The sequence below is a fragment of the Acipenser ruthenus genome, chromosome 9, assembly GCF_902713425.1.
Source record: "Acipenser ruthenus chromosome 9, fAciRut3.2 maternal haplotype, whole genome shotgun sequence".
NCBI lineage: Eukaryota > Metazoa > Chordata > Actinopteri > Acipenseriformes > Acipenseridae > Acipenser > Acipenser ruthenus.
This window is the reverse complement of record NC_081197.1, coordinates 47718189-47744871: the sequence shown is the minus strand read 5'-3', so window position 1 is coordinate 47744871 and position 26683 is coordinate 47718189. Positions and strand designations below refer to the sequence as shown.

General features: G+C 36.5%; 2 protein-coding genes across 4 annotated transcripts in view; one reads left to right on the top strand and one right to left on the bottom strand.

Moving 5' to 3' along the window:
- LOC117406068 (neuronal membrane glycoprotein M6-b) overlaps positions 1-2655 on the top strand; it is a 46446-nt gene extending 43791 nt beyond the window's left edge. For both annotated transcript variants that reach the window (XM_034009800.3, XM_034009799.3), the window contains exon 7: positions 375-2655. In XM_034009800.3, coding sequence (XP_033865691.1) covers positions 375-524 — 150 coding nt within the window. In that variant the 3' untranslated portion in view covers positions 525-2655. The remainder of the gene's footprint in view (positions 1-374) is intronic.
- On the bottom strand, positions 2653-26344 carry LOC117406067 (centriole and centriolar satellite protein ofd1). 2 transcript variants are annotated; one of them, XM_034009798.3, is made up of 24 exons: positions 26241-26344; positions 25700-25766; positions 25284-25399; positions 24806-25006; positions 24651-24719; positions 24519-24549; positions 24148-24252; positions 23658-23794; positions 23164-23337; positions 21964-22070; positions 20846-20965; positions 17500-17573; positions 17150-17241; positions 16342-16531; positions 14320-14450; positions 14115-14226; positions 11559-12170; positions 10919-11075; positions 8880-8971; positions 6983-7102; positions 6083-6258; positions 5116-5286; positions 4693-4760; positions 2653-4168 (listed from the first exon to the last, which is right to left on the bottom strand). In XM_034009798.3, the coding sequence occupies exons 3-24, from the start codon at positions 25377-25379 to the stop codon at positions 4123-4125; spliced, it is 3081 nt and encodes a 1026-aa protein (XP_033865689.1). In that variant the 5' UTR covers positions 25380-25399; positions 25700-25766; positions 26241-26344; the 3' UTR covers positions 2653-4122. The 2 variants fall into 2 exon arrangements, with proteins under 2 accessions (XP_033865689.1, XP_058886120.1); XM_059030137.1 differs by having other exon boundaries at positions 26109-26284.
- Positions 26345-26683: the final 339 nt, after the last annotated feature.

Genomic DNA, 26683 nt, shown 5'->3' with positions numbered 1-26683 from the left:
GATCCACATAGGTATTTATTTCAACACAAACAACAACAACAACAAAAAACTGTAGGGTAGATTTAATGTGTTCTTACTTTGTATTCTTGCGTGCCTACCAAATCCAGGTTGGTAACTTACGCTGTGGCTGGTGCCATTGATGTATCTCTGCCCTTTGTATTAACTAACCCCCATTACTCTACAATGAACTAAAAAACAAAAACGCATGCAACTGTTTAAAAAAAAAAAAGAGCTGACACCCTTTTAACTTCTGTAACTCACAATATTAGGGTGCTTATTGACACGTAACATTTGTGTGTTTAATTAGCCTGTCTAGTAGCTTGCTTTGCATCCTGACATGCTTACTAGCCATCAACCTCACCCTTCTCTTCCAGATTCACTTCCTCATGATACTGTCAGCAAACTGGGCCTACTTAAAGGATGCAAGTCACATGCATGTGTACCAAGACATCAAAATGAAGGAAGAGCAAGAGCTGCAAGACATCCAGTCCCGATCAAAGGAACAGCTCAGTTCTTACACATAAGGACATAACATATTCTACATTCACCAACCATAGTAATTCAACAAGATAATATTCAGATATGATAACTATACAAACTGCCCTCTGCAGTGCAGTGCTAATGTGGGTCCCCCTAACAGACTAATCCATAATGTTGCTTTCTACACTAACTCTCTTGGAAAAGTTTGTAGGAACCTCCTTTTGTGTTATATTTTTTATTTTGTTTTATAACAAAATATATATTCAAAAGTATGCCAATTTGAATATTTCTTTTTGCGTGTAGACTTTCACCCTTTCTTAACCAGCCTGTACTGGTAAAGCGTAAAACATTGCACTATTTTTTTTACTTAACAAAAACAAAACAAAAAACATGTTCAGCTGCTTTACGGCACGCTCTTCTTACTTTAGCAAATTTAACAGCTGCTAAATAAAAAGAAAAAGAGTGTAGCTTCTTCTGAGCTTAATGTTCCTTCATCTTTCATTAAAGATTATATTCACAATACAATATATGCGCCTTACACATGAACCAGTTTAAAGGGGGGAAAAAATGAAATGCAATGTGTTATTTCTACATGCACGATTGTCATTGTATGTTTAGTCTTGAATTTAAGCAAAATGAGAACGCAGTGGTAAGAAATCATATTGCAGCAACATTCCATAAAAAATCAACCCTGCATGCATTCCTGTTTGGGGGATTGGGGGTGGGATCTAGATAGGTAGATTAATACCTCTTTAGCATAAGGCTTAGGCATAATAAGATTTTCAGGATTTCAGGAGGATTCACTACTACTACTTTGTCTTTTTTGGGGCACCTCCATTTGATCTCCTTTTTCCATTTTTCGTATGTTCCATGGGAACACTCAGCATGGTAAAACAAATGCTGATGTAAGACCCGGAGGAAAAACTACCTCTGCATGTAGGAAACTGTCAAACTGATTTCCTTTAAACAGGTTGAATACTCTTTATTTTAAATGAGTTCATATCGTTTACCCAAGAAAATGGATAGCCGATACAGAAACAAGTAGGTTTTTTTTAAAGCAGAAATAAAAATGACTTAATGTTCTTGCACGGTAGCAAAACTGCCTAACCCAATTAAAACACCTGTACACAAACTGAAGTGTTTAAACAGTCATCTGTAACCTAAACAACATATAAGGGGATTTGTAGGGAAATCCATCTCTACTCCCTCACAACTTGGCTGAGTTTGGGCTCTGCAGGATTACAAGAAGCCTGTAGCACCTGTTTTCACTCCAGCATTATCTATTGGGTCCCTTAACCTAGCAGGTTTTACCATCTCAACATATGGCAAGCATAACCCAGGGTACTAATTTAAACTTTAGTACTGTACGTTAGCAGAGTCAACCAATGGGGATTGAATCCACAACCTCCCCAATCTTTAAGCGCCTTTAACCACTACACCTTTAAGTAAGGCTGATGGAAACCATGGAGAAACACTCCTATTTCTTCACAGTGTAACCTTCCAGTACCACTCCAGCTATCACTGCTAACATACCCAAACAAAGCTGGGTTTCATCTAGCTGCAAAGGCAGCCAAGACAGCCAAAGCAGGATGCTTGAATGTTTATAGCCAGCAACTGGCACATGGAAGTTCTAAGGTATTTCAGCCCTTGCCTGTTGTACACATAATTTGTGTTGATTGTGTAATACATGCATCTTTTAAAGCATCAGGAATATGCTGTTTTGGTTTTTAAAAAAATGTTATTGGTTTTACTGCTGCTATGTATTTGGTATGAAAACCACTAAAATATTGTATTAATAATTCTTTAATAATCTCTGAAAATGTTTGTCAATATTGTTCAGATGTGTAAAGGTTAAAAAACGGACTTGTGTTACTGATGTACACTCTGTTTTATGTTAGGTAGAAGAGATGTACTGGAATATCTTAGTGTTAAATCGTTATTGCATGGAAGAGAGTAACTGTTTATGCAGTAATACAGGTGATGTGTCGTCATTTGTTTTGACAAACTATGGTAGGCAGCGTTTGCCCACATCCTTTTATTAACGGAGATACATTTAAATGTTTTTAGTGAACATGGCAGTTTTTAGTTTTTTATTGTATTTTCTTTTTTTTCAAAAAGTCAAAAGGTACCAATTTTGAAACCGAATAGTAAATCAATATTTTCTATGAGTGCCAAGCGTTTCCTTGTGGTTTTATTCAAGCAGTTATTAAACATTTGTAGATAAAACACTTTGGGTTAGCATTTCTTATTTTTATATAGTGATTCTTTATTTCTCATTAGCTATACATTGTGCAGCTCAAAGACAGTTGTTAAAGGAATAACTATTGGGCGCATAGAGTGTATGAGATAACAGGTCTTCCAAATAGATCAAATCAGACAGACGAAGTTGAGGTTTTATACTAGCAAGGGAGATGGTTCTCTTAAAAGTAATCCTTTAGTTCTAGCTATTACATATATGACAAGTGCTTTGGTCTTTTCTTTTTTAATGTCCAGAATCTGAATGAAAAATGTGAAGGGCTGATATCAATATGCGGCCAATGGAACCCCAATCACAATGAAAGTGAATGTCAAAGAAAACCTAACTTACATTCATATACATGTAACAGGAACATCATCATGCTGAATTAAGTGTATAAATCATGAATTATTTATCATATGGTAACAGAACACATCTGCAAAATTAAAAACGAATTCAGCCCATCAAGGTGTTGACAGTTACTAGTATACACCAAGTAACTTTATTATCAAGTGTTGACTGACACACAGGGTACTCACACTCACTGGACTCCTAAAACATACTATTGCAATAGCCTAATGTTGTCCTGAAATTCTACAAGCCCTTAATTTAAAATACTTACCGGTATATACTGTGCCGGTAGAAAGTTTTATTGAATTTTGTTCGTTGAATTGACTGAATATCTGTGTTCATTTTAATCTGGGGTTAATCACTTATTTATTTATTTTTGTCTTCTGCAACTCAAAGAAAATCACCTGGTAAATGGGACAGGGTAATACCCTTCATTGTACCAAATAGATACTGCAGAGTCTGAAGGCAAGCTGCTGATTGCTTTCTTTGCTGTGAGATAAACCCTTCTTATCAACTGCTATCCAGATGGCAAGGCAAGGCTCAGAAAAAAATGCATAATCCTCTTTGTGGATGCTAGCCTGGTAAGATGCTGCAGAGAAGATACAGCATCATGGTACAGGGGTAGAGTACGCCTTGGGTGGCAAAAGTATTGGAACACTCCAATGTAATATTGCTATCTTGTTCCAAGAGTGTTATAATCTTTTTTTCTGCAGAGCCATATGGACAGCAGCTGATTGGTAAACTATGAATTATTTAACAATTCATAAAACAGGGACACCTTACTCCATTTGGGATGAACTGGACAAATATGTTGAGTCACACATGCATGGTATAAATCCATAGAACTCACACTTTTCTCTGTATGCATGACAATTTAAGATAAAGGTTAGAATAGTGCTTTTTTATTGTTTACATGTACACATATAAATCACACTATGAATCTTCATATTTAAAAAAGGAACATTTAAAAAGTCACAAAAATACAAATACATAAACCTTGTAAAATTAATACATGAACATCATACCCAGGTCCAGACAGTACATGCACAAAAGATTCACCAGAAATCCTCATTTGCATCTTCATGTGAAATGCCAGCAATACTACAAGAAAAAGAAGAAAAAAAACACCAGGAGCTTTAACTTGTTCCTGCTGATAGAAAACTCCAAAACAAGTAAAAAAAAAAAAAGACTAAAACTTTTAATTATTTTAATTCTAATTATTCTTGCTTGCCAGGACAGTGAAATGCCCATAAAGTCCCAAAAAACTTACTACAGAAATAATGGGCTCTATTCACAACTGTTTTAAGGAATGTTTTGTTAAGACCTGTTTTATTGAAGCCCATTTTGGTTAATTTGCAGTTCAAGTGTTTATTATCAGCAACCTAAGAGAATGTTTATAAAAAACGAAAACTTGCGGTCATTACAATTATGTGAATAGAGCCCATTGTGTCTACACAATAGCATAAAAAAAACCCAAAAAACAATAGAAAGCCGATTGGAGTTCCAGTCAGTGGATCCAATAGTACTATTATTAGTTGTAAATGCCACTGTTCCAGTTAATTAATTTTATTAAAAGGTCTGGAAACACTAAGCAAAAACATGGGGTCAAGATGTTCACACAGTACCTGTCATCTTTTTCATCAGATAGTCTATCATGAATAGAGCTTTGCTCTGCAGCTTCCCTCCTCAAACTCTGAAAAAACAGTTTCAAAATTACATAAAAAGATGGTAATTATATTTGCACCAAAGATTTGTCTTGATTTATATACTGATTGTATTATTTCAGAATTTAACACAAGTGAATACACATTTCCATTAAACAGAGAGTTATGGTCCTCACAAAGCAAGCCTGGACATGTTTTTGTTCCATTAAGCAGCAGTAAAAACAAAGACTGGACAAGAGGACTACTGTTACACTTGGGCAGTCCCCGAGAATTCTATAATACCTTTATGTGTAGAGCAGTAGTTACCAGTTTCATGCAAGGTGCTACCTAGCTTCACAGCATGCAAGGTTCTGGTATAAAACTTTGATGCAAGCAGTACTGTACCTGGTCCAGTTCTGGCTCTTTATGCTGCTTTACTATTTTCAGGTATTTTTCAACAGGATCAGAATTATTGCCAGAAAAATTGTCTTCTGCTTCAGACATTTTGGACTCTGTCTTCACCACTTCCGTTTCTCCTTTTTTGTCTTTGTGATGTTGTGAATTTTCAACCAACTTCTAAAAACAAATCAATTGATTTGTTAAAAAAAATAAAGAATAATAATAATAAAAAAATACTCCTGTTATAAGTTTTTTGAATTTAGTAAAAGTTTTGTATTAATACAAAAAAACAGGCAACACACATTGTCCTTATAAAAAAACTAGCACTATTACTGTTCCTTACAAGCAGATTGAGCCTTTTCCATTTAAACTTGGAAATAACAATTACAAGTGTCTGAGGATAACCATTTATCTCCTCAGATCTTATATGCGTGGATCATCTTGGATAGGGAACTGTTCTCTAGTGGTTTGTGGCCACAGGATCTACACGGAACACAAAAACAACCCATACTAAGCATTTATGGACAGTAAGCAACTGTTATTTCTAGATGGAAGGCTGACTTTGTTGAAGCAGTTCCTAATGGTCACACATGCACTGGGTTATTATCTCCAGCATGTTGCAGCATTTATGTTAACCTTAAACAGCCTAAAATTGGTTGAACCCAGTGAGTCACACAAAATGGTCACAATCCTGGTGAAGCGATAGGACCAACATGTTTTTGTCAAAATATGGCATGTGTGAATGCCTTAATAGCTAAGCAAATCCTCTGGATGCAATATGGGGAAGTTTAATTTGACTTAATATAAACATTTGAGGAAATGTAAAAAAATCCTGACAGTCAGTTTCATTAGAACCCACCACCTGCGCTTGTTTTATTTTTTTATGTGTGGATGCAGACCAAGCACAGATGTCTCTGAATGAGGTTGCTATCTCTCGATACAGATGGCTAGGACTTGTATATTATGAACTCACTCTCTCCTGCTCTAGTCGTTCCAGTTCCCTCTGCTCTCTCTCCCAGGCTGCTTGCCTCTCCTGTAGTCTTTTTTCTTCTCTATTCTTTCTTTCCAGTTCCCATTTTCTCTCTTCTTCTTTTTCTTTGTCCTCCCTCTTCTGTCTCTCTCCCCCTTCTGTCATTTTCAGATCTATTGCTGTAAAATTATAATGGAAAGATTTTTTTCACCTCAATTTAAAACTGAAATGATTCATATCACACCAATGGGCAAATCCTTTTAAGTCATAGGTATTGCCTTACACATATTGATCATGTGAGGAAAAAAAACAAAACAACTGTCTACCTGTTCATCAGTATATAGTGATATGTATAATAAAAGGCAGACAGTTCCACATGTTCAGTAAAACATTACGTTTTCAATACACTAAAGCATATACTTACCTGTTTACAGTAGTACCTTGTGGTTACAATGTACTAAACTACCATGTACTGCTCAACAAAAGTAATCCAAACCATGTAAGTGGAGTCTGCATTTTGTCTCGCTCAACTCGGGTCAAAGTGTGTCAACCCACATCCTGAGATGGGTCGCTGGGATCCAGGTTAACCCGGGTACGTAGTTTCACACTACGTGGGATTGTGACCTATGTAGCTAAAACCTGGGTCCGTACCCGGGCAGAAGTGCCAGTGTGAAAGGGGCTTAAGAGTAGGGAATTTGATTTTAAAATGTTATGTAATACTCTTTTAAGGATTTTGCTAATGTATTATTTATATAAGCCCAGTCATTTTATGCAGCATTTCAATCCTGGGAAAAAAGCTGTTACTGATGAAGCACACACTGATTATAACATTTCCAAAATGCTTAATTGTGTTGCTGTTGTATGTAATGGGCACTGAAATCGAGATTTTGGACAAGCACTCACTGTGGTCTTGCAGTGAGGTAACAGCTATTGGCTCTGGGGTGGTGACACTGAGCCTATTCATCCGGTCCTCAGATTGATGGGACACATCGTCCTCAAGCTGCTCTGGAATGTCACTGTGATCTAAAAAGAAAGTAGCACAATGGCCTCTTTATTTTTTTACTATAATGGAGGAGGGCGAGGGAATGGACACAGAATACATAAATAGCCAGCACTTTATTAAGGAGACATTATTCCATGTTTCTTCCACTTTACAGGTTTTTAGGAAACACAGACACTTAACACACTCTTGCTTCTAATTTATGGCCTTTAGCCAATATCTTGCAAGTACAAAGATTTTGTATCTGAGACCTAAAATAGTTTTACTTTTACACTTAAAATCAAGTCCAGATATAGATCTGTAACACATCTCAAACTTAATCAAATGAAAAAAGCTACACATTCCAAACATTGTTATCTAACTTTGCAAAGGAAATCTTGCTACTACTCACAGACTATATCATAAGTGACATTTTTAGATTCAAACTTCTAAAGACTTACTAACTGACAATAAAAACAGTCAGTGTATCAGTGATTATCATCAACACATTTTCGACTATTAAGTCTTAGATATATGTATTCAGCCAATAAACAGTTTGGTCTCCACATAACTATTAGAAAGTACAATGGACGTTATGATAACCGTAGTTATGATTGTATAATTTCGGTATGTTCTGCAAATTTCTATTTGATCTGCTTGGTGTTTTTGGGTTCTTTTTTGTCTTCCTTCTGTGGCTGCATAGGTGCAGTTTGAACTGTAAAAACTGATATTACTGTACTGTCTTGTAAAACAAGCTAAATGTTTTTTTTGGTACTGACTTAATGCCACACTACTATAAAATAGTCGGCTTCCCGAGTGCACTAGTATAATGTGGCAATTGTGTGCTATGATATGAAGGACTTACTGTCAAAGGAAAAATAGACGCAATCTGGCTACAGCGATAACAATCTTTGTGCAAGCTACCCTGGCCCATAGGCGGAGAGGGGTGTGGTTAAAGAGTTGTGGTCCTAAGATCAGAGCACAGGATGGAGAGAGGCATTTATAGTAAACAGGAGATGAGATTGCTGTGAATAATCAGACTTTGGCAGAACAAGCCTTTGAGGGCATTGTGATGAGATGCTTGTAGACACACTTGTCTGTGAGGGCCAGAGGTTCAGGAAGCGAGTATGAACAGAAGATGAGTTGAACAGTTCTGAGATATAGTTTCCCTTGCTTCCACATGTGGGATGGTAGAGATACTTACTAGTGTACAACCATTCCAAGATTGAGGGGGGTGGGGATGAAGTCCATTCTCTAGTATATATAGTATATACATCTTCTGTTATAAATATGATTATTACAGCACTTTACACAGCATTTTGATTGAGGTGGTAATGTTTAATATGCCTAGGTCCTCGCTTGGTGATGCAAAAAAAATGCATTTAAATAGCAAGGCCTTTACGGAAGAATCTGTATTCCTCTAATATTAGTGCCTTTCCACATTGTCCGGTACCGTTGAATGAGTTTCAAGATAAATGATCATGACAGCTCGGCATAGCAACCAGCTGAGAAGACTTCTGTTGTTTTTATTAAGCAACTGTAAATAGCTGTTTTAGGTGGAGGGAAGGTTAAGGTGTCAGTTTAATCATCCTCAAGTGCCAAGAAAAACGACAGAAGTATTCATGCAGAAATACTTTCACTATAGGTATTAGAAGCCATGTACATTAAAAAAAGAAAGATATATAAATGGATGAAAATATACTGTGCATCCAATGGATGCCTCTTTACATCACGTGGGCAGCAGTTGAAAGATTAGACTTTACCTGTACTGTACATACAATGACCAAATCAGAATTTAAATGTATCATTAAAAAGGATTACCTTCCATAGATTCTGCAAGATCCTCAAATGTTAATTTTTCAGGGTGTGGTGAAGAATCTGGGCTAGAAACCTCTTCAAGTTTTTTTTGTGAGCTGTGGATAGGTTAAAGTACTAAGAATTAGGAAAACTGGAACAGGAATCTATTTCACAGGATATAAACACGATAGACATACAAACAGTAAGAGCTTTGTTTAATGAGTGATGTCGGAGCAAGTACACTACGACATGAGATTGTGTTTTATAACAAATGATAGTTAACCATCTGGTACTGTTGCTGGTCTTCCAATTCATCCATCTTCATGGATTTATTTGGGGAAGAAAGAATACTACTAATCTTCTTTTGAACTCCCTTAAGCAACACATTATTCAGAAGTCTATGGTACACAGTTTTCACAAGTGAAAAACAGTGCATAAAAATGACCGGGCTGTGAAATCCATAGGATGGACACAACTAGAGATGTAACTTCTGATAAAACCACAGATCAGAACTGCGTGAGGCAAAAAAATGAAGTGATTCTTCAAAGACGTTCTGTCACTGCAGAATACAAATCAGAAGTTCCTGTAAATTACTTAGACGTTTTGCTGTCATAAATGCTTACTGAGAAAGAATAAGAACTCAAAAAGGAAACAGGTGGCTTGTATTGGAGGTGGCAATGTACAAAGTGTCTTTCTGGGTTTTATTTATATTGTTTTTTGCAGAATCAGATACAGCTGAGGGATATATACAAAACATAAAAAATGAAATCTCAAACTGCCAGCAGAAGATCAAACAGTACATAATGCAAATTTAAGCCCACCAGTGCACCACCTTAATTACCGTGTCACATTTAAAAATATTTCAATAATTCAATATTTCGTGGAAATAAATGTTTGTTGGAGAGTGCAGCCAGCGGCTGGTGTTGATTCGCAGGGAAGCACGCAGAGCACAGAGAAGTTTGGTGTAAAACCAATTATTTTTATTTAAGAACAATAATTAAACAAAAAGCTAATTGAACCAAATATCAAACAACTTGAAGAAAGAAATAGTGGAAACCAAAAATAACTATTTATAGTCACCTAGTCACAGGTACTGACTTCAATAAATTAGTCCAACCATAGAGCTGCAAAACTGCTCTCTGATCTACACAAAAGGAAGATCCTGACTGAACCAACTGACAGCCTTTATACCTTTCCAGGCCTACCCCTCCCCCCAGAATAAACCATTATGCAGGTGGTTATATAAGAACAAAACAGCAAACAATTATCAAGAATAAATAAAGTATTCAAAAAGAAACAAAATCAATGAATATGTATATATACTAAACATTAATCTAACACATGCATTAATACTACGCTTTAAAAACAAGCAGAGGGAAAAATAATTAAAATCAACTATCCCCCCCCCTATCAATATCTTCTACAGGTACAGCCCTGCTACAGGAAGTCAGTACCCAGGGAAGTCAATAAAAGCTTCCCTCACCAACATGGCTGGTTCCCCACTTCCTGTCAAGATGGAGGACCTTACCACCACACCCAACTCAGGTTGCCCAAACCATTGCATATCAAAAACATGCATATTAAAATAACTGTTGTTCATTTTAGCTTAACAATAGTACTGCAATACATTGTTCTGGAAGTGTGCACCCTTCCAAACCACAGGCCTCCAGTCCTGATACCCCAGGTAAGTGAATTTTGTTTTTATTATTTTCCTTACTAGACCCAAGGTTCAGCAACACAATACACAAACAGTTAAAAACAATTTGCAGAAAATGTCCAGATACATACTGAGACAAATGTGAGGGTCTCCTCCCTCACATAGATCATAACTTAAGACATGTTTTAATCCAACCAATATCTGTATAAATGATGGATAAAATGCACATGGCCTTTATGGTTGAACAATACAAAATGCTGGGAAAACACACTGTAAAAATATGCATTGAGAAAACCAACTAAGAACACATTCTTGTCTTTTACTGTATACAGCATTTCAGGAGAACATTATCATGTCATGAACAAGCAGACATTCATTTAAGACCCTCAAGTTTGGATTACTTTACCTGCTGTGTTCTCCAGCAGTGCTTTTCAATGACGGTCTACCAGGAGAATTTGTGTCAGCAGCATGGACAACAGTTAAAGAGTATCCATTGGAAGGAATTGGAGATATCTGCCGTTCAGGGGAGTGGTGACAGGGTGCAAGAAATGAACCCTCTTGATCTGTAAACAGTAACAGAGCACAATCCACTGAGAAATCATTTTGTACCTACCATGTAGAGATCTTCATTTTTAGAGTTACCCTCATAACACAGCAAATAATGTTTTTTCTTCTCAGCAAAGAAAAAAAGATGCAACTGCCATCCTGTGCAGGGGTCCCATCCCAAATTTAAAGAATACAACTTATAAACATTTGAGTTGCATACGACAAATAAAGCAGAAATATCAGAGATCTATTGGAAGAAAAAGCATAAATCTAGGCGGAAAAATTGACAAATTTAACACTCCGAATTAACCACCATGTTTGTGTACTTCAACGTCCATTCAAATGGAAAACATTTATTTCAAAGGAACACCGGAAGTTAAAATGGTTGCACAATCTCTGTTCCTTTTGAAACCATCAAGCAAAGCAAGTTATTTTTTATTGCAAGAATGACGTGATCCTTCTATATATCAACATGATCTATGAAACAATATAAAACATACCTTCCAAAAGCCTTCTGCTTTCCTGTCTGTCGGACAGTGAAAGGGGCGTAGAGGAGAGTCGTCTGGGAGGCAAGGAGTTCTGCACAGATGGGGTCTCCTGTCCTTGCATCCCAGCTCCATTCAGGTTCAGTGCATCGTACAGCGTGCTTCTTAATGCCATCAGATGAAGCTCCTGAGATGGAAGCATCTCGTCTGCGAATGTGACTCGGCTATGGGAGGCAGATGGGCTCCTTCTGGGAATACGGAGAGTTTCTGGGGGAGACCAAGGTCTAGCTGGTTGAGTGCCGGATATGGCTGTTTTAATGGCCCTGTGCTGGTAGTTCCTGTAGGCCTCTTCTAAAGACTCAGCCTCCTTTTCTAGCTCCTTAATTCGTGCCTTGGCACCAGCCACTAGCTCAGTACCCGAATCCTGGGACACAGTGCAAGTCCTGGAATATCTGCACGACCTTGAGCCGACAGGCTCGAAGAGGACATCCTCGGGCACTGGCCTGCCCATCAGTAAAGGACCATCTACATAAATATCAGGGGGCACAACCTTATCAGCTGTGAGGTCAAGGACAGAGCGGTCAACAAGAGAGGGCTTTGGATTGCGGAAAACTTCATTCTCCAGAGCTGCAGGAAATCATGCCATGCAGGAAGGAAAAAGAGAAAGGAGAAGGTAAGGTGTCAGGAAAAAGCAGGACATTACTGAGAATTTAAATACTTGGAGTTGACAGAAGATGGTAAATCATGTCAATTGAACCCATCGATTATTAGCAAGAAGAATGAAAAATAAAAAGGGGGAGTGGGAAAAAAATTTGAAATGATTTGAATCTATGCCTCAAGAAGATAGTAATTCTTAGTCATAGTGCTTTGACACTGCAAGGCCATGATAACTTCCAAGTTTTCAGGGAGGGTGGGCAGGGGGTTTCTAGCCAAACTTAGCTTTATTGACTAATTTTAATAGTGCCAGTTCAAATTTTCTAGTTCATAAAAATCTCTACGAGTACATCAAGTTTCATGAATATAGACACTACATTTTGCTTCTTCAACAAGGGGGCAATGAAGAACAAGAGGAACAAGATGATTTCAACTTTAGTAGAATGGCATTCAAATAATTACAATAGTTGTGGCGATACCCTAGATTTCCCATAAATTTCAGTTTTGTATATAGTCACGATAGTTGCTGCGCCCATTATTCTAACTTGCCAGGAGTAACTACTGTTACTCTCAATTTGGTGAATTTGGTGTTTTGATTAGATGATTGGCAATAATTGTAGGCATTATCAAGCTTGTGCTAACAAACATACCATGTTCCACGTTATGCACATCCATTCACTATAGAGGTCTCAAATATACAGTTCTGAAAGAAACCTATGGTTTAACAAACATGTATTTTTATTTCAGAACATGGTATATGGTACTACATTTGGTAATCTCTGTAGGCCTTTCTTCCAGATAGTGTTGCACTTTCATGGTCTTTTCACCTGGAGACTGAAATGATCCCACCCCTTCACTGGCTTCTTTCCTGTCATTAACCAACCAGCTGCTTCCCCTATTGACTGACATGCTTTCAGCCAGTAACAAGCTTTGACTCGGAAGACGCTGCTGAAATGAAATAACCTAGGACATGTCCCTCCTGGTTTCTTTTCCAACTGTACCCTAAATTGGACCAATTACGTGCTTATTAGAATCTTAATTTGTCCAAATAATTAAATTTAGCGTGCAGCTAGAACAAAAACCAGGAGGGACACGGGCAATCCAGGACCAGGGTTGGAGACCTCTGACCTAGGATGTCAACCAGTAACAGATTTCCTGAAAGGTAAGGGAATCAAACAGGGAAATCATTCTTTAACCTTGTGCAGTATCTGATATGATGTTTTAAAATTACATGTTTGCTACAACATTTGAGACCTATATAGTGAATGGAAGTGCTTTACTTTGATACAGTTAACAGTGCTAGCTTTAGGTCTCATGCCATATGTACATGTTAAATTACTCAACAACCTTTATTAATTAGAGTTTAAAAGCAGTGTGTAGCTAGAGATTCCTCTTCAAACTGAGCCACCAGCATGGTTCCACCTTACACAGACATTTTTAATGAACGCACAATTATTGTTACATACATAAAGCCAGTGGCCGCAGGGGTATATATCCAATCAGACTAACTGGAGCATAGACAGCGTGAAAGAAATACGAAACTACGCTGCTGGAGCACCAGCCTGCAGAGCCCAGAGAAGTCTCCCCCAGCGGCTCTGTGAGCCACAACACTAGTGCCTAACTCAGCTGTTGCACCCCTGGGCACTGCCATAATGGAAGCTCAATTAAGGACACCACATGTATGCTGCAATACCTTCAAAAGAATAATTTCAGACTGTATAACCTCTGAATTCAGAGAAACATCTACTTTTCTACTATATCTGCTCTGTAGCTTCAAGAAGCAAAGAAATGTCAGGTAGCTCTCTATATATGGATAAACTAAATATGTAATGTATTTTTATGTGATATGTGTGTGTGTGTGTGTGTGTGTACACGAGTCCTGTTATGCAGGTTGGGTTCCATGGTAAAACCACAAACCTAGCTGTGTCTGTCGTAGCTGGAGTTTCACATCTTCAGCCTGGGTAGTTAGCCATTGTGCTCTCTCCTCACATTCTATAAGCTGGGTCTTTATCTGTGCAGAGTGCTCAACCTATGGATTGGAATTTGTTTTATATTAGTATATTACAGACAGACATGTTTGTTTACTGGAAAAGACATGAAGATGTTCCGAGTGATTATGTACCTCCTTTTGTAGCTGCCCCTCCAACACCTGTTTCTGACTTTCAAATTCCTCTTCGTCCAGTTTTCTGGCATTTGCTACTCTCCTCAACTCAGCTTGGAGAGCCAAGTATTCAGACGTGGGCCATCTAAATTCTAACAAAAGAAATACATGTTATGAGTAAACAGTCTACCAAGGACTTTTTTAGTTGATTACCCTATACACTATAAGCAGCAATACAGGTACAAACCCTTTTAATTGTTATCGAACTGACTCATTAACATACAACTAAAGGCTCTTTTGGTCTCAAACTTATAAACAGCAAGGTTAAAAAAAAGGATGCAGGAGCAGTGAGGGTACAATATTTACTTCAGGCTTCATTTTATTTGATGGATACTAAAATTCTAAATTACACACTTGTGCACTTATGAAGACACATCTTTCCATGAAATGATGGATGACATACAAAAAAAATACTAAGATAAGTATAGTTTAGAATAAAGTTACATTATTTTAAGTCCTTCGTTTATGACTGGAATGTTTCTAAAAGCCCACCAGAGAATTTCTTTTATAAACTATTATTTTTCCCAACTTTGATTTCGATCAACTGAACTGACTGCTCCCATCTCATACCAAAAAACAAAACACCTCAACTCTTACCTAATACTGATACTAATATCACTGGAGAACATCATGGTGATTTCACAACACCCAGGAACAAATACAATTGTTTTTTATGTTTGTTTGTTGTTTTAGTGCAGGTTGAACTTCAACATTTTGATCTGATTTACAGTATATCAAGAATACGGTTAAACTGATGGGCACTTGGACTACAAAGTGAATGCAGCGCCATGGGACTGGCTAAACCATCTCCTTCTCACCCAGGAAGCATGTTATCAATCACACACCAGGAGAGACTGCAGCAAGCTGAATGCTGAGCACCAAGTCATTGACTACACAGGCCTGGCACTCTGCCCTCAATAATCAAGGCTTTCTAACCCATCACATTAGTGCACTGACCCCCTGCTTCACAAAGCTTTGAGTTTGCTTCCCAGCACTGTCAGTGGCAGAGTGTTTGTTGCAAAGTAATGGAACATTGACAGACAGTGCCTCTCCAGGAAAGCATACAGCAATGCCAGTCCCAGCTGGAATCAGTATAATCATAGTGTTTTCTTACTGCCAATTTAAAGGGAAAACATGTCCTCCTAAAAATGTAGCAATTCTGTCCGTCTGAAACACATACTAAATTGAAAGATATATGATAATGTATGGGAATGACAACAATGAGTACAGATGATGGTTCTGAGATGTATTTTTCAGAACGGGGAGGAGGTGGCAATGCATTCATATTCCTAATGATTTCCATGAGAAACTTGTGACATTTCTGCCATTACTGAGTTGCGAACGCAGCTAAAGAAATGTTGGATTACAAGCACACATATGAAAGGCTTTATAGAATTGGACCCATTTTAACATTTGAATGAGTGTGTAAACATTTTTGAGTCATCTTTGTTGTTTATTTTTACCTGTCTTGCTCAGGTTGTCATTTCATATTTTTAGATAAATTAGTATTATCATTTGTGAATAATTTACACACCAAAGAAAATGTATTCTAAACAAAAGGCTAAAAAAATAAATAAATAGGATTGATGCTTATTATTTTACTACACATCATTTCAGAACAATTACAGGTTAGGCTGTCACTTACAGACATATAGGGCTGTCTTATGATCACAGCGCAAATGTGAGTGCCCCCATTTCTGTGGTGCAAAAATGAAGCAGAGACGTAAAAAAAAAACCCACACTACGCTGAAATGGTATTCTGAAGACATGTCCTGCAAACTGATTGGATAGCAGATTCCCCAACCTACTCAGCATTTATTGGCTGGGCTCTGTCACTGCGCCACTAAACACGCTTGCACTGGGTTTTTATTTTGGAGAAGCCACGCCCGTCATCAGAAACGAAACTCATAATGTTAACTTTTCATCACCAGCTCTAACATGTAAAAGCCAAACAGACATCATTTGAAATGTCAATGGACTAACCTTCTCTGAGCTTGCAGTTCTCTTCATGTGCCTCTTCAAGTTGCCTCTTTAGCAGTTTTAACTGAGTCTGCAGCTCCAGTCTCTCCCTCTTCAGCAGGGGGTAGTCTGTAGTCTCATTGAGTCTTTCCTTCAGCAGCTCATTTTGTTGCGTTAGCAGATATATCTGGGAACTAGCAGAATCCAAATCCACCTACACACAAGGTAGAAAACAACATCAAACCTTCCTATTTGCATTTTACACAATAGAATGATTACACGGTCTAGCAATCTTCAACCTGAATTTATGAAGCATTCCCCCTAGTCAATCAAATTATTTTAATCCAACTTGCACCATTTTTGTGAAAGGAAAATGAAACAGTCATAACTAATGAGAAACAACTCTTACTAGCTTTATAAAATAATTGGTGTGTTATAATATATATAATTTAGAAAAGGGTGCTTTCTACATGAGCCAAGGTAGTTAATGGATTTGAGCTTGTGGACATTATGAAAATATTCTCCAAACAGCCTGAGAACATATTTACCAAAATTAAACCTGTGCTAAGGAATGTCCATAGCATGTTTTATCAAAATTGGAATGAGCCGAGATTTGAAGATGGAGGCATTAAATCTCAGCTTGTCATTTTCCAAAAAGGACCAATGTTAAAGCTTGGTTGCTTAGCCAAGTACAAAGCAATATAAAAGAGCTGTGTACAAGCAACAAACTGATTTCTTTTCTCTTAATCACTTGATGTTAAAAGTGTACAGTTTTCCAGATTTTTTTTTTTTTTTTTCAAACTAAATTAGACAATAATCTTAAATAAATTACCTGAAGTTTCCTTAATTCGGCTAAAGCATGCCTGTGTTCCTCTTTATTTGACTTGATAACCGCGGATTCCTCACGTAAACGTGCAGCGTCAGCTAAAAAGGGTCACACGAAAGATAAAATCTCAAGTTCAGATATTGACATGGATCTGTTAATTGTAATTAAAGCAATGTACACAACAAGCCTTTGCCAATTTGTTTGGTACAAAATGTCGTTTACTTGTAAAAGGAGACTATTGATTTATTAGTACAGTAATACAATGTTAGTGGTTTAAAGCATGTGGTGACATCTAAAGTATGCATAACTCAAATATTAGACCAATTCTAATAAATCGCACAAGATATTAAACAAACCTCTATTCCTTTTCTCATCTTCTGTGACTTTTTCAGTTCTTTTAAGATAGTCCTCTTTCAGTTCAAGCTGATACCTAAGCACATAAAAAACAATCAAAAATTTGTATTTTATTACTTTTGCAAATACATATGCAGCGCTACAGGGTTGGCAAACTAATTCATAATAAAGTTTATCAGCAGGCATGGTTTGTTATTGTATCACTGAAAGGTAGGGTTGTAAAAGGCTCCTGTTGCAAATCTGAGATGATCCTGGTTTTAATTAGTTTAAATAGGCCCACCCAAGCTGAGGTAAGAATCACTAAGCTCACAAAAACTCTGGACTAAAACCCTTCTACTTCTATCCTTGAGTTGTATGAGTACATGCAAGGACTACAGGAAATGTTGTATTGAAAATTCATGTCTTGAAATGCACTTTCTTATTTTAGATGTTTATATTATGTAATTGAGCTCTGGATGTGCATCAACCCGTCCTTGACAATTGCATCACCTCTTCTCTGTCAACTGACTTGACAGGTTAAAAAACATATTGTATGGCTTGTTGCACAAGGGCAAGTAAGTAGTGGAGCTCAAGTCAGATTCCCTGAATTTAACACACAGATTGTCGCAGGCTTATATAATGACATGTCTACATCAATGTTAAGAGTGAAGTAGCTGCTGTGTTGCAGGTTTTACAGCATACAGTATGTAATGCATACCGAACAGCTGTGATAAATAACACACTTGTACAGGGATGTATTTATCAACTGTAAAATACAGAAAACATTTTCAGGCAATTTAAATGAAACAATATTCATCTAAAATGAAAGAATATTTAAACATGACAAATTGGTATATAAAAAATATGTTTTTGTCCCAGCATGTTTTCTTTTATTAGGCAGCAAAATCTGGCCCCTCTATTAAGGCAGAGGAAATGTCTTGAAGGCTTAAAAAACGTACCTTTCTTCTCTGTTAACTGACCCAGTATGTCTAGACATTTCAAACAGCGGCTCACCTTATAAAACATCATACTTTTTTCATTATATGCAGTTAGTAAGAAACAGAATAGCCTACTGACAGCAGATTTAATGTTAAAACAGTGGCTTTCAACCTTTTCATCTCCAGTACCAGTGTCTCCATCAGGGACCATCAGGTGTACCAGTAAATATGTGCTATCTTAAATGGCTATTGTAAAACAGACCCACCCCATTATAACCAGTTTTCTTTTTTTGTCTGCAAGTATCACAGAGGATGTGACGGCTTCATCTAATTATTTGACAAGACTTCATCACAAACAACACAGAGTGGCTCCTTAGGTTTCCCATCATTCATTTTGAAAGCTCAGACTTTAATTTCTCAGACTTGCTCCGAGTCCTTTTCTTTGTCGGTGGTTCAGTGGTACAAACAGATTGATACATTATGATAGCGCGATTAAGTGAGTGTTGTGGTTGGGGAATCACATCATCATAAAGACAACTACTGCTGTGTACCAGCTGGAAGACTGTCACATACCAGTACTGGTACCATAGGTTGAAAACCATTGTGTAAAATGTTACTTGCTCTTGTTCCAGCTAAATCTGTCCAATAGTGACACCTGCTGGTAAAAGCAGCAAGTGCTTACTGGATAACCCAAGGTTTTTTCAAAGGCAAGTTTTTCTGCACATCACCAAGGAGGATAGTTCCAGCACAGCACGCTCATAACACTGAACTTTACTTCTTCCTGTGTAAGTGTTTAATACGCCTGCAGGGAATCACAGCAGGAGCATGTAAAACTGGGGCAATGCACTCAGTAGGGTGCTGCAGGGCTCTATAAATGGATCACTCATGTTTCTTATTTACATCAAAGACTTAGATCTGGGGATAAGCAGCAAACTTGTCAAATTTGCAGACGACACAAAGCTTGGGGGAGTGGCAGACATGCTTACAGCCAATCAGGAAATCCAAAGAGATTTAGACTGTATACAGAACTGGGCTGAAACGTGGCAAATTTAATTCAATGTCAAAAAATGTTACACACCGGTCGCAAAAATGTAAATACCAAATGAGGGGACAGAACTAGAACAGGCACACCAAGAGAATTGTAATAGATTAATTGCTGTCAGCAACTACACAGTGCAGGGAAGCAATCAAAAAGGCAAATACAATGCTTGGCTATATAGCCAAAAGGGCAGAGTAAAAATCCAAGGAGGTTATGATGAGATTGTATAATGCGCTGGTAAGACCGCACTTGGTATACTGTGTCCAACTCTGGTGACGGAGAGTCCAAAGAAGAGCAATCAGACAAATCGAGTTGACATAGCAACCCAACCCAACCCAACAACAACGTTCTGAGATCAATCAGCTACTAGCAACCAGACGAGCTTAGATAGGCCAAATGGCCTCCTGTGTTTTTTTTTTTATTTTTAATTTTCTTATGTTCTTATGTAAAAGGTCAAAGCACTACAGAAAAAGTCTTTACTATATTGAGCCATCATACAGACTGTACAAAAACACCTCAGCTGGAAATCCCCGATAACAATAAATAAATCAAATGCACTTTTGCCAGGAAGTGTGGTTATTTCAAGGATAGCGGAAAGCACATAGCTTAAGTGAAGATATTAGAAATCAATGTAATTTAAGTCATTTTAAAAACTAACAGACCAGTGTATCCCAGAGTATCATAGCAATAAAATAGATTGTTTAACTAGTGGATGTACACTTCCTGCATGGCCAACCAAACCATCAAAAACATTTGAGTTCTTTAGGAGGCTTGGTGGTCCAGTGGTTAAAGAAAAGGACTTGATGCCAGAAGGTTCCCAGTTCAATCCCACCTCAGCCACTGACTCACTGTGTGTGACCCTGAGCAAGTCACTTAACCTCCTTGTCTCCATCCTTCGGATGAGAGGTAAAATCGATGTCCTATTGTAAGTGACTCTGCAGCAGCAGTTGTTGATGCATAGTTCACCCCCTAGTCTCTAAGTTGCTTTGGGTATAAGTGTCTGCTAAATGACTAATTAATAATAATAATAATAATAATAATAATAATAATAATAATAATAATAATAATAAGCAGCTCCAGGGATAACATAGTCAAGTTGTCATCAAGTCATGGGGGTGGCGTCTTGGAGAAAGGATTATTTCATATTTAAAATAGATACATCTTTCCCGATTGGTTTAAATATTATTTTCCTGAGCAGTATTTATGTAATTATCCAGAAACTGGCTAGTTTTCTGCTGAATAAACAACCACAGCTTTTGCATAGGATTACCAAAGAATGCCATCTGTTTATATTTGTATTGTTATTTGATCCTTAAAAAAAAAGATGTTGCCGTTCTTTTAAAAGTGTTGGCTGCACACTTGAGATTTATAAACTAGATAAAAAAAACATACCTTAGCAGTTCATTTTTAAGTTTTTGATCATAGGTGTCTTCAATAGTTTTAATTGCAAGCTCTCGCCGTCTGAGAGACTCTTCTATACTCTTATTCTTCTCTTCTTGCAATTTACAATTCCTAAAAATACAAAAAGTAGTTAATAGACTGCAACGTTAATTCTAGTTTGTACATTTATGTTTATAACACTCATGTGGCTAAATTTCCCCCCCCCAAAAAAACAAAAAGCAGTGCCTATGAAGAATGCACCTCTCTACACCCAGCACACTGTCACGAAGGGTGAGCTCTGTACTTCTGCTTACTCTGTGTTGCCTTGTAAAAAATAACAATACCACACAGTACCTTCAAATTAGTTCAGGTAGCTACAGTATTTTTACTGATATCTTATTTATAAGCAAGATATGTCACGACAAACCATGACAAATAGTATGGCATTAAAATAAAATAGGATAACTAGCTAGATGAAGTAAGCAATGCATACATTTTAAATGTATTAAAAATTACTGACTAGTAAGCACTAGTAAAACATCGGTATTGTAAGCCACATTACAATAAAAAAAATACTGTTTACTTTAATACTGTCCTTCATAAACTAATTACACATTACACAAAATGACATATGTATATACAGTATATTCTTATTGAAATAAGCATTCGTGAAGATATATCATAAAAAAAACATGAATTGTGGTATTTATGTCATGGGCGGTAAGCGATGTGCACAATATTATGCCAATAAAACAAAAACACACTAAACTTGTTCATTAAATTAAACTAAATGTGTTTAAACGTAATCACATTTGGGGAATACACTTGTAAACCATTGTTGGTCTTTATTTTCAGTAACCCTGGTTTCAATTAACCAAACTGAGTTATATAAGCATTCTTATCCAAAATCAGGGTTTTACTTCCATGCAACAGAGAAAAACTTCAGTTGGTGGTTTTTGACCCTTTGCAAAATTGGGTAATATCCCTAAATGCTCAGTTGCACAACAAGAAAAGGATTGCGCTTAATATAGGTTGTATAAATAGTGTTTAAGTTATCTAGTTTTACAGCTTCCTTATCTGACTAAATACAATTTTAACAACCATTATCTGTTGATACCAAATACATTTACATTTCAAATGCTTCAGTTCTTTGCTTCAGTTCTGCATCTCTGTTCCTTAGAGTTTCAATCTCTTTCAGCAGCAACTGTCTTTGGGTATAGATTTCTTTTTCCTCAATCTGTAATGAAACAGAAAAATGTCTTTAAATGGAATCTCCACAAAATACCAAAGACCAAGAATCAAACTGTATGTATGTAAGTATGGACATTATTAGTAACATTCCACATTGAAATGGTGGATAGATCGATTTAGAAAGGACATTTTACTCTTTTTATTCTGAAATAAAATCAATAACAGAGTTACATCCCTTGTTGGAGCTTGCAATCAACATACACTAACTTCCCACCCTTAATTTAACAGTTTCTTATCTGACCCCAATGTAACCTATTTAATTATTTTTTTTTTTAAATCTATCCACAATGACACCTGACAGTTCCACAAACCAGCCTGTAAAGAAAGATTCTGAGTATGCACACAAATGTGAACTTGTTTTTTTTAAAGGAATTTGATTCTAATGTAGTGTTACTGTCAGAAAAATAAAGGTCTATTCACACGAGACACGATGTGACAAGTGAATGTTTAGTACGACACACTGTGCCACAAAAAAATAAATAAAAAATAAATAAACCTTGTAATATGAACCATTCACACTGTCTGCGACGTGACGGGTCGACACTGAAGGAACACGAAAATAAATAGTACTGGTGTCTATTTTTGCAATTTTGTCACACAGCAGATTGGGAACTGAACAATAAGGAACAGTTTCCCTTGTGCACCTTTTTTCAGGAAACAATGGCAAAATAAATGTTCATTTCTGCAGTATCAAAATACCCTGTGCTGTATAACAAAAGAACACAAAATTTACAAAGACAGGGCAATGAGGTAGAACATCTGGGAATTCATTACCAGGGCACTGGCTATAGCTGGTGTGTATGATTCCTTTACATTTACTGAAATAAGTATTCTGCAACCAACTATTACATATTCTATATTTTAAAAGCTGTATATAACAGGAGCAACTAAATTCATTGGGTTCGTAATTGTTTTGCAGCTAGTAAACAAAAAATTCCAAATGTGATTATTTTAACTTAGTGTTAACTTGGTGGTGGCTCAACATTCTTTGCAGCCTCTTCTTTAAAACAACAATGATCTTAAGTGTATTTAGCTTTGGACTACTCCACTTCCTTTGGTTGTTGCTCACTGTACAGTACCTCCTGCTGCTTCTGCAGTCGCTCAATAGAATTCTTCTCCCGGATAATCAAAGCATCAGACTTAGTCTGGTAGGTTCTCTCCAGCTCCCGTTTCAACTCTGACACTTCTTTGTGGGATTTTTCCTTTTCCTCCATCCTCAGTTTGGCTAGTTCAACCTCTTTGAAATGTTGTAACTAAACCAAAAACACATTGCATTAATTTAACACAGTTTTATTCACAAACCCACTGCACCCTTATGCCTTGTAATAACAAAAAAAAAAAATACAAACACCAGGCTAGCATTTTAAATCCCTTATCATAGTAAACACCTGCTAACTCACAAGACACTGCCAGACAGCTGAAACAAAAACAGCGCAAGCAGCATTTTTCTGTGATCATTTATTTTTCTATAAATTACCACAGGAAAATATATACTTTAATAAATATACTCAAATATACTTTACGAAAAACCATTGCTTTACAAAGTCGTGACTTATCTGCCCCAGCTATGCACCTTTTGGTCCATTTCTGCTTGAATCTGTCCTTCAATTTCCTTCCGATATTCTGAAAGTTTTGCTTCCAAAGACTCCCACCTGCTTCCTTTCTGATATAGAACTGCAAACTGGTCATCAATCAGCTGCATTTTTTCAGCTAAAAATAAGAGAATAAAACTTGTTTAAAGAAATCTTTAAAACTGACCATGTATCATTATTATTATTATTGTTATTATTATTATTATTGTTTCAAAATGTCCTAGCATTTTATTTTAAGTCAGGTACTACAAATGTTAACAGATCTGTCCTGCAGCACCAAATATTGAATGTACACAAATACAAGATTGCAAAGCAAGTATTGTACTGGAGCATTGTTGGGCATTATTGGGATTCAAACTATTCTAATGGATTAAAAATAAAACTTATTGGTTGGTCATGAACCCATTTTGTTTAAAGTTTCTTTCATAACAACTGAGTATTTTTTTTTTCTTTTTCTATTGGATTCTTTACCAAGCGATTCCCTGTAATGCGGGGTGGAGTCTGTCTGTGTATCTGCATCGTGGCGCGCTTTATGCAGGTGATCAGTCAACTCAATAAGCAGCTTCATCAGGAAACCTAAAAGAAAGAAAAAAGGAACATCACTTGATATTTAAGGAGGTAGAAGTTGGCCGTTGCCTTTTTTAGATTAACATTGTTGGAAATCTGGTGAATGACTTTAAGTATGGTACTGTTTTCAGGAACATCTGCCTTGTCCAGTCCTAGTATAATTGGTGATAATTGATTGTAGAATGCTGCAGTTTTAAAACATCATTGGTGTTTGTTTTTTTAAAAATAAAAGTTTCTAACAGAGATAACATTTTTAAAGAAGTTAATAGCCATACCTTTCTTATTTTCATTTTGCATAGTTGAGGTCTGTAAAAAAAAAAAAAGACACTAGAAGTATAATAGGAGGTACATTTCACAATTCTCTCAAGAAATTAAAAAAAAAAAACATTAAAATAAATTAAACTTACAAGGGATTTATACAGCACTGATCTAGGACTGACATTCATTAGCTGAAGCAGGTCTCTTGTTGAAAATACCTTTAAAAAACAGGATAAAATGTTGATTTTACAATAAAATTACTTTTTATGTTAAGAAAATCAAAACTTAAAATCATAGGACTTACCTTATCTGTTTCCAGACCACACTCTGGATAGAAAACAGACAAGGAGTATTCATATCCACATCGACGCAAGTGATCTACTACCAAACTGTTGGAGGCTTGGACCAGGACAGAATCAGCTTCCACAGGCATTGGTTGTGGGGGCACCTCTCCACTCAACACTGGGTGCTTTAGTTGATGTATTAGCTGATTCCGAAGCTGTGTCTAGGTAAAAATATTCCAGAAGTAGGAGAATTATAGTAAAATCAATTTTGTGAAATCATTGAAAAAAGAAGATGCCATTAACATGTTACAAAGTGATTGCTTATAAAGGATGCTGTGTATTCCATGCAGCCTCTACAACTCCATTATGGTCACTGTGATCCAAGCATTTATGCTATTATTCAGTCACACTAATAATAAGCTATCCTTGCAAAGTGTTTCCAGATTATTTCTTATGCATTAATTTGAAAGAAAAAAAAAACAAATAAAGTGAACCTACCTTCAAGGAATCTAAAACCCCACGGTTCTTAAATGTCTGGTAAAGCCTTTTTCGTAGTTCATCAGGTGAAACAGTTTCATCTTTCATGGCAGACATTTTTAAAAAAAAAACTTGTACTGTAATTTAAAAAGGAGATTTAGAAACCCCTATCTTTTTATTACAACTATAACATTTTTTGTTTTAGAAATAACAACACGTTTTCAGTCTTTAAAGATTGTATTTAAACGTGTTGAAACAATAAATACGTTTTCTTGGTGGATCTGTTTACATTTTTACTAATCGTTTGTGCCACTGCCAGTGACAAAATAAAACGTTGTGTAATCAGTCAGTGATAATAAGTACAGAGCTAGAGGGAGTGTATCATTTGAAGTAGCCTACTTGCCACTATACAAACTAAAATGGCAACACAATCTTACATTATATGATTACAGCTCTTGTATACGTAGATGTTATTTTTTGCAGTTCCAACTAGTCCAATGTCAACTGTGAAACAAATAAAAAAATTGTATGGATTAATACAAATTATGACAATTAGGTCTAGGATAACTGTTGAAAGATATATTTTGACTCATTTCCTACAGCATGGTATATTGTTTACAAACTAAAACTCGTACTATTCGACACAACATACAGTACCATCTAGTGTTAGAATTTTTTTTTTTTTTTTTTTTTTTTTTTATGTACCTCAGGTAAACCTCTCGTGGACACTACATTATATTACCACTTTTGTCAAAAGAGATCACAACCGATGTACTGCAAACAATGTCACACAAATTCACCGATTACTGTAACGTATTTCTTAAGATAGTTAATAAGAAAACCAACCTTAGCCAACAGACTTGCGCTTTACAAATACTGATTATGAGGTTGTTTAGATATATACTAGTTCATTTCTGGATTAGCAATAACAATAACAGTTACAGTTACAGTTACAGTTACAGTTACAGTTATACCAACCATTCACAGCTCCCGGTTAGCTGCCCGTCTCTGAGTAACCAACAGACGCTTCTTTACTTCTTCCGGGTTCACTGCAAGGATATTAAACGTTACGTCTTTGTTCTGTTCGAGAGCTCTGATCCGATTGGCTGTAGAAGAAGCCAAAGCGGTTCCAAGTTACTTTGAGCGGTTCTTTAAAGAGATACATCTGTTTAAGTAATCGAATAACCTGGATATATATATATATATATATATATATATATATATATATATATATATATATATATATATATATATATATATATATATATATAACATAAACCATGGTGAAATTTAAATGTATCGTTTAGAAAGCTGAACAACAATTCCAATTTAAATTTTCAACCCGCATCCCAAATTGCCCCTTTATCTCTGGGTGCTCTGTATCTGTACTAAGACAGCTGTTATACTTTTTGTTGCAAACC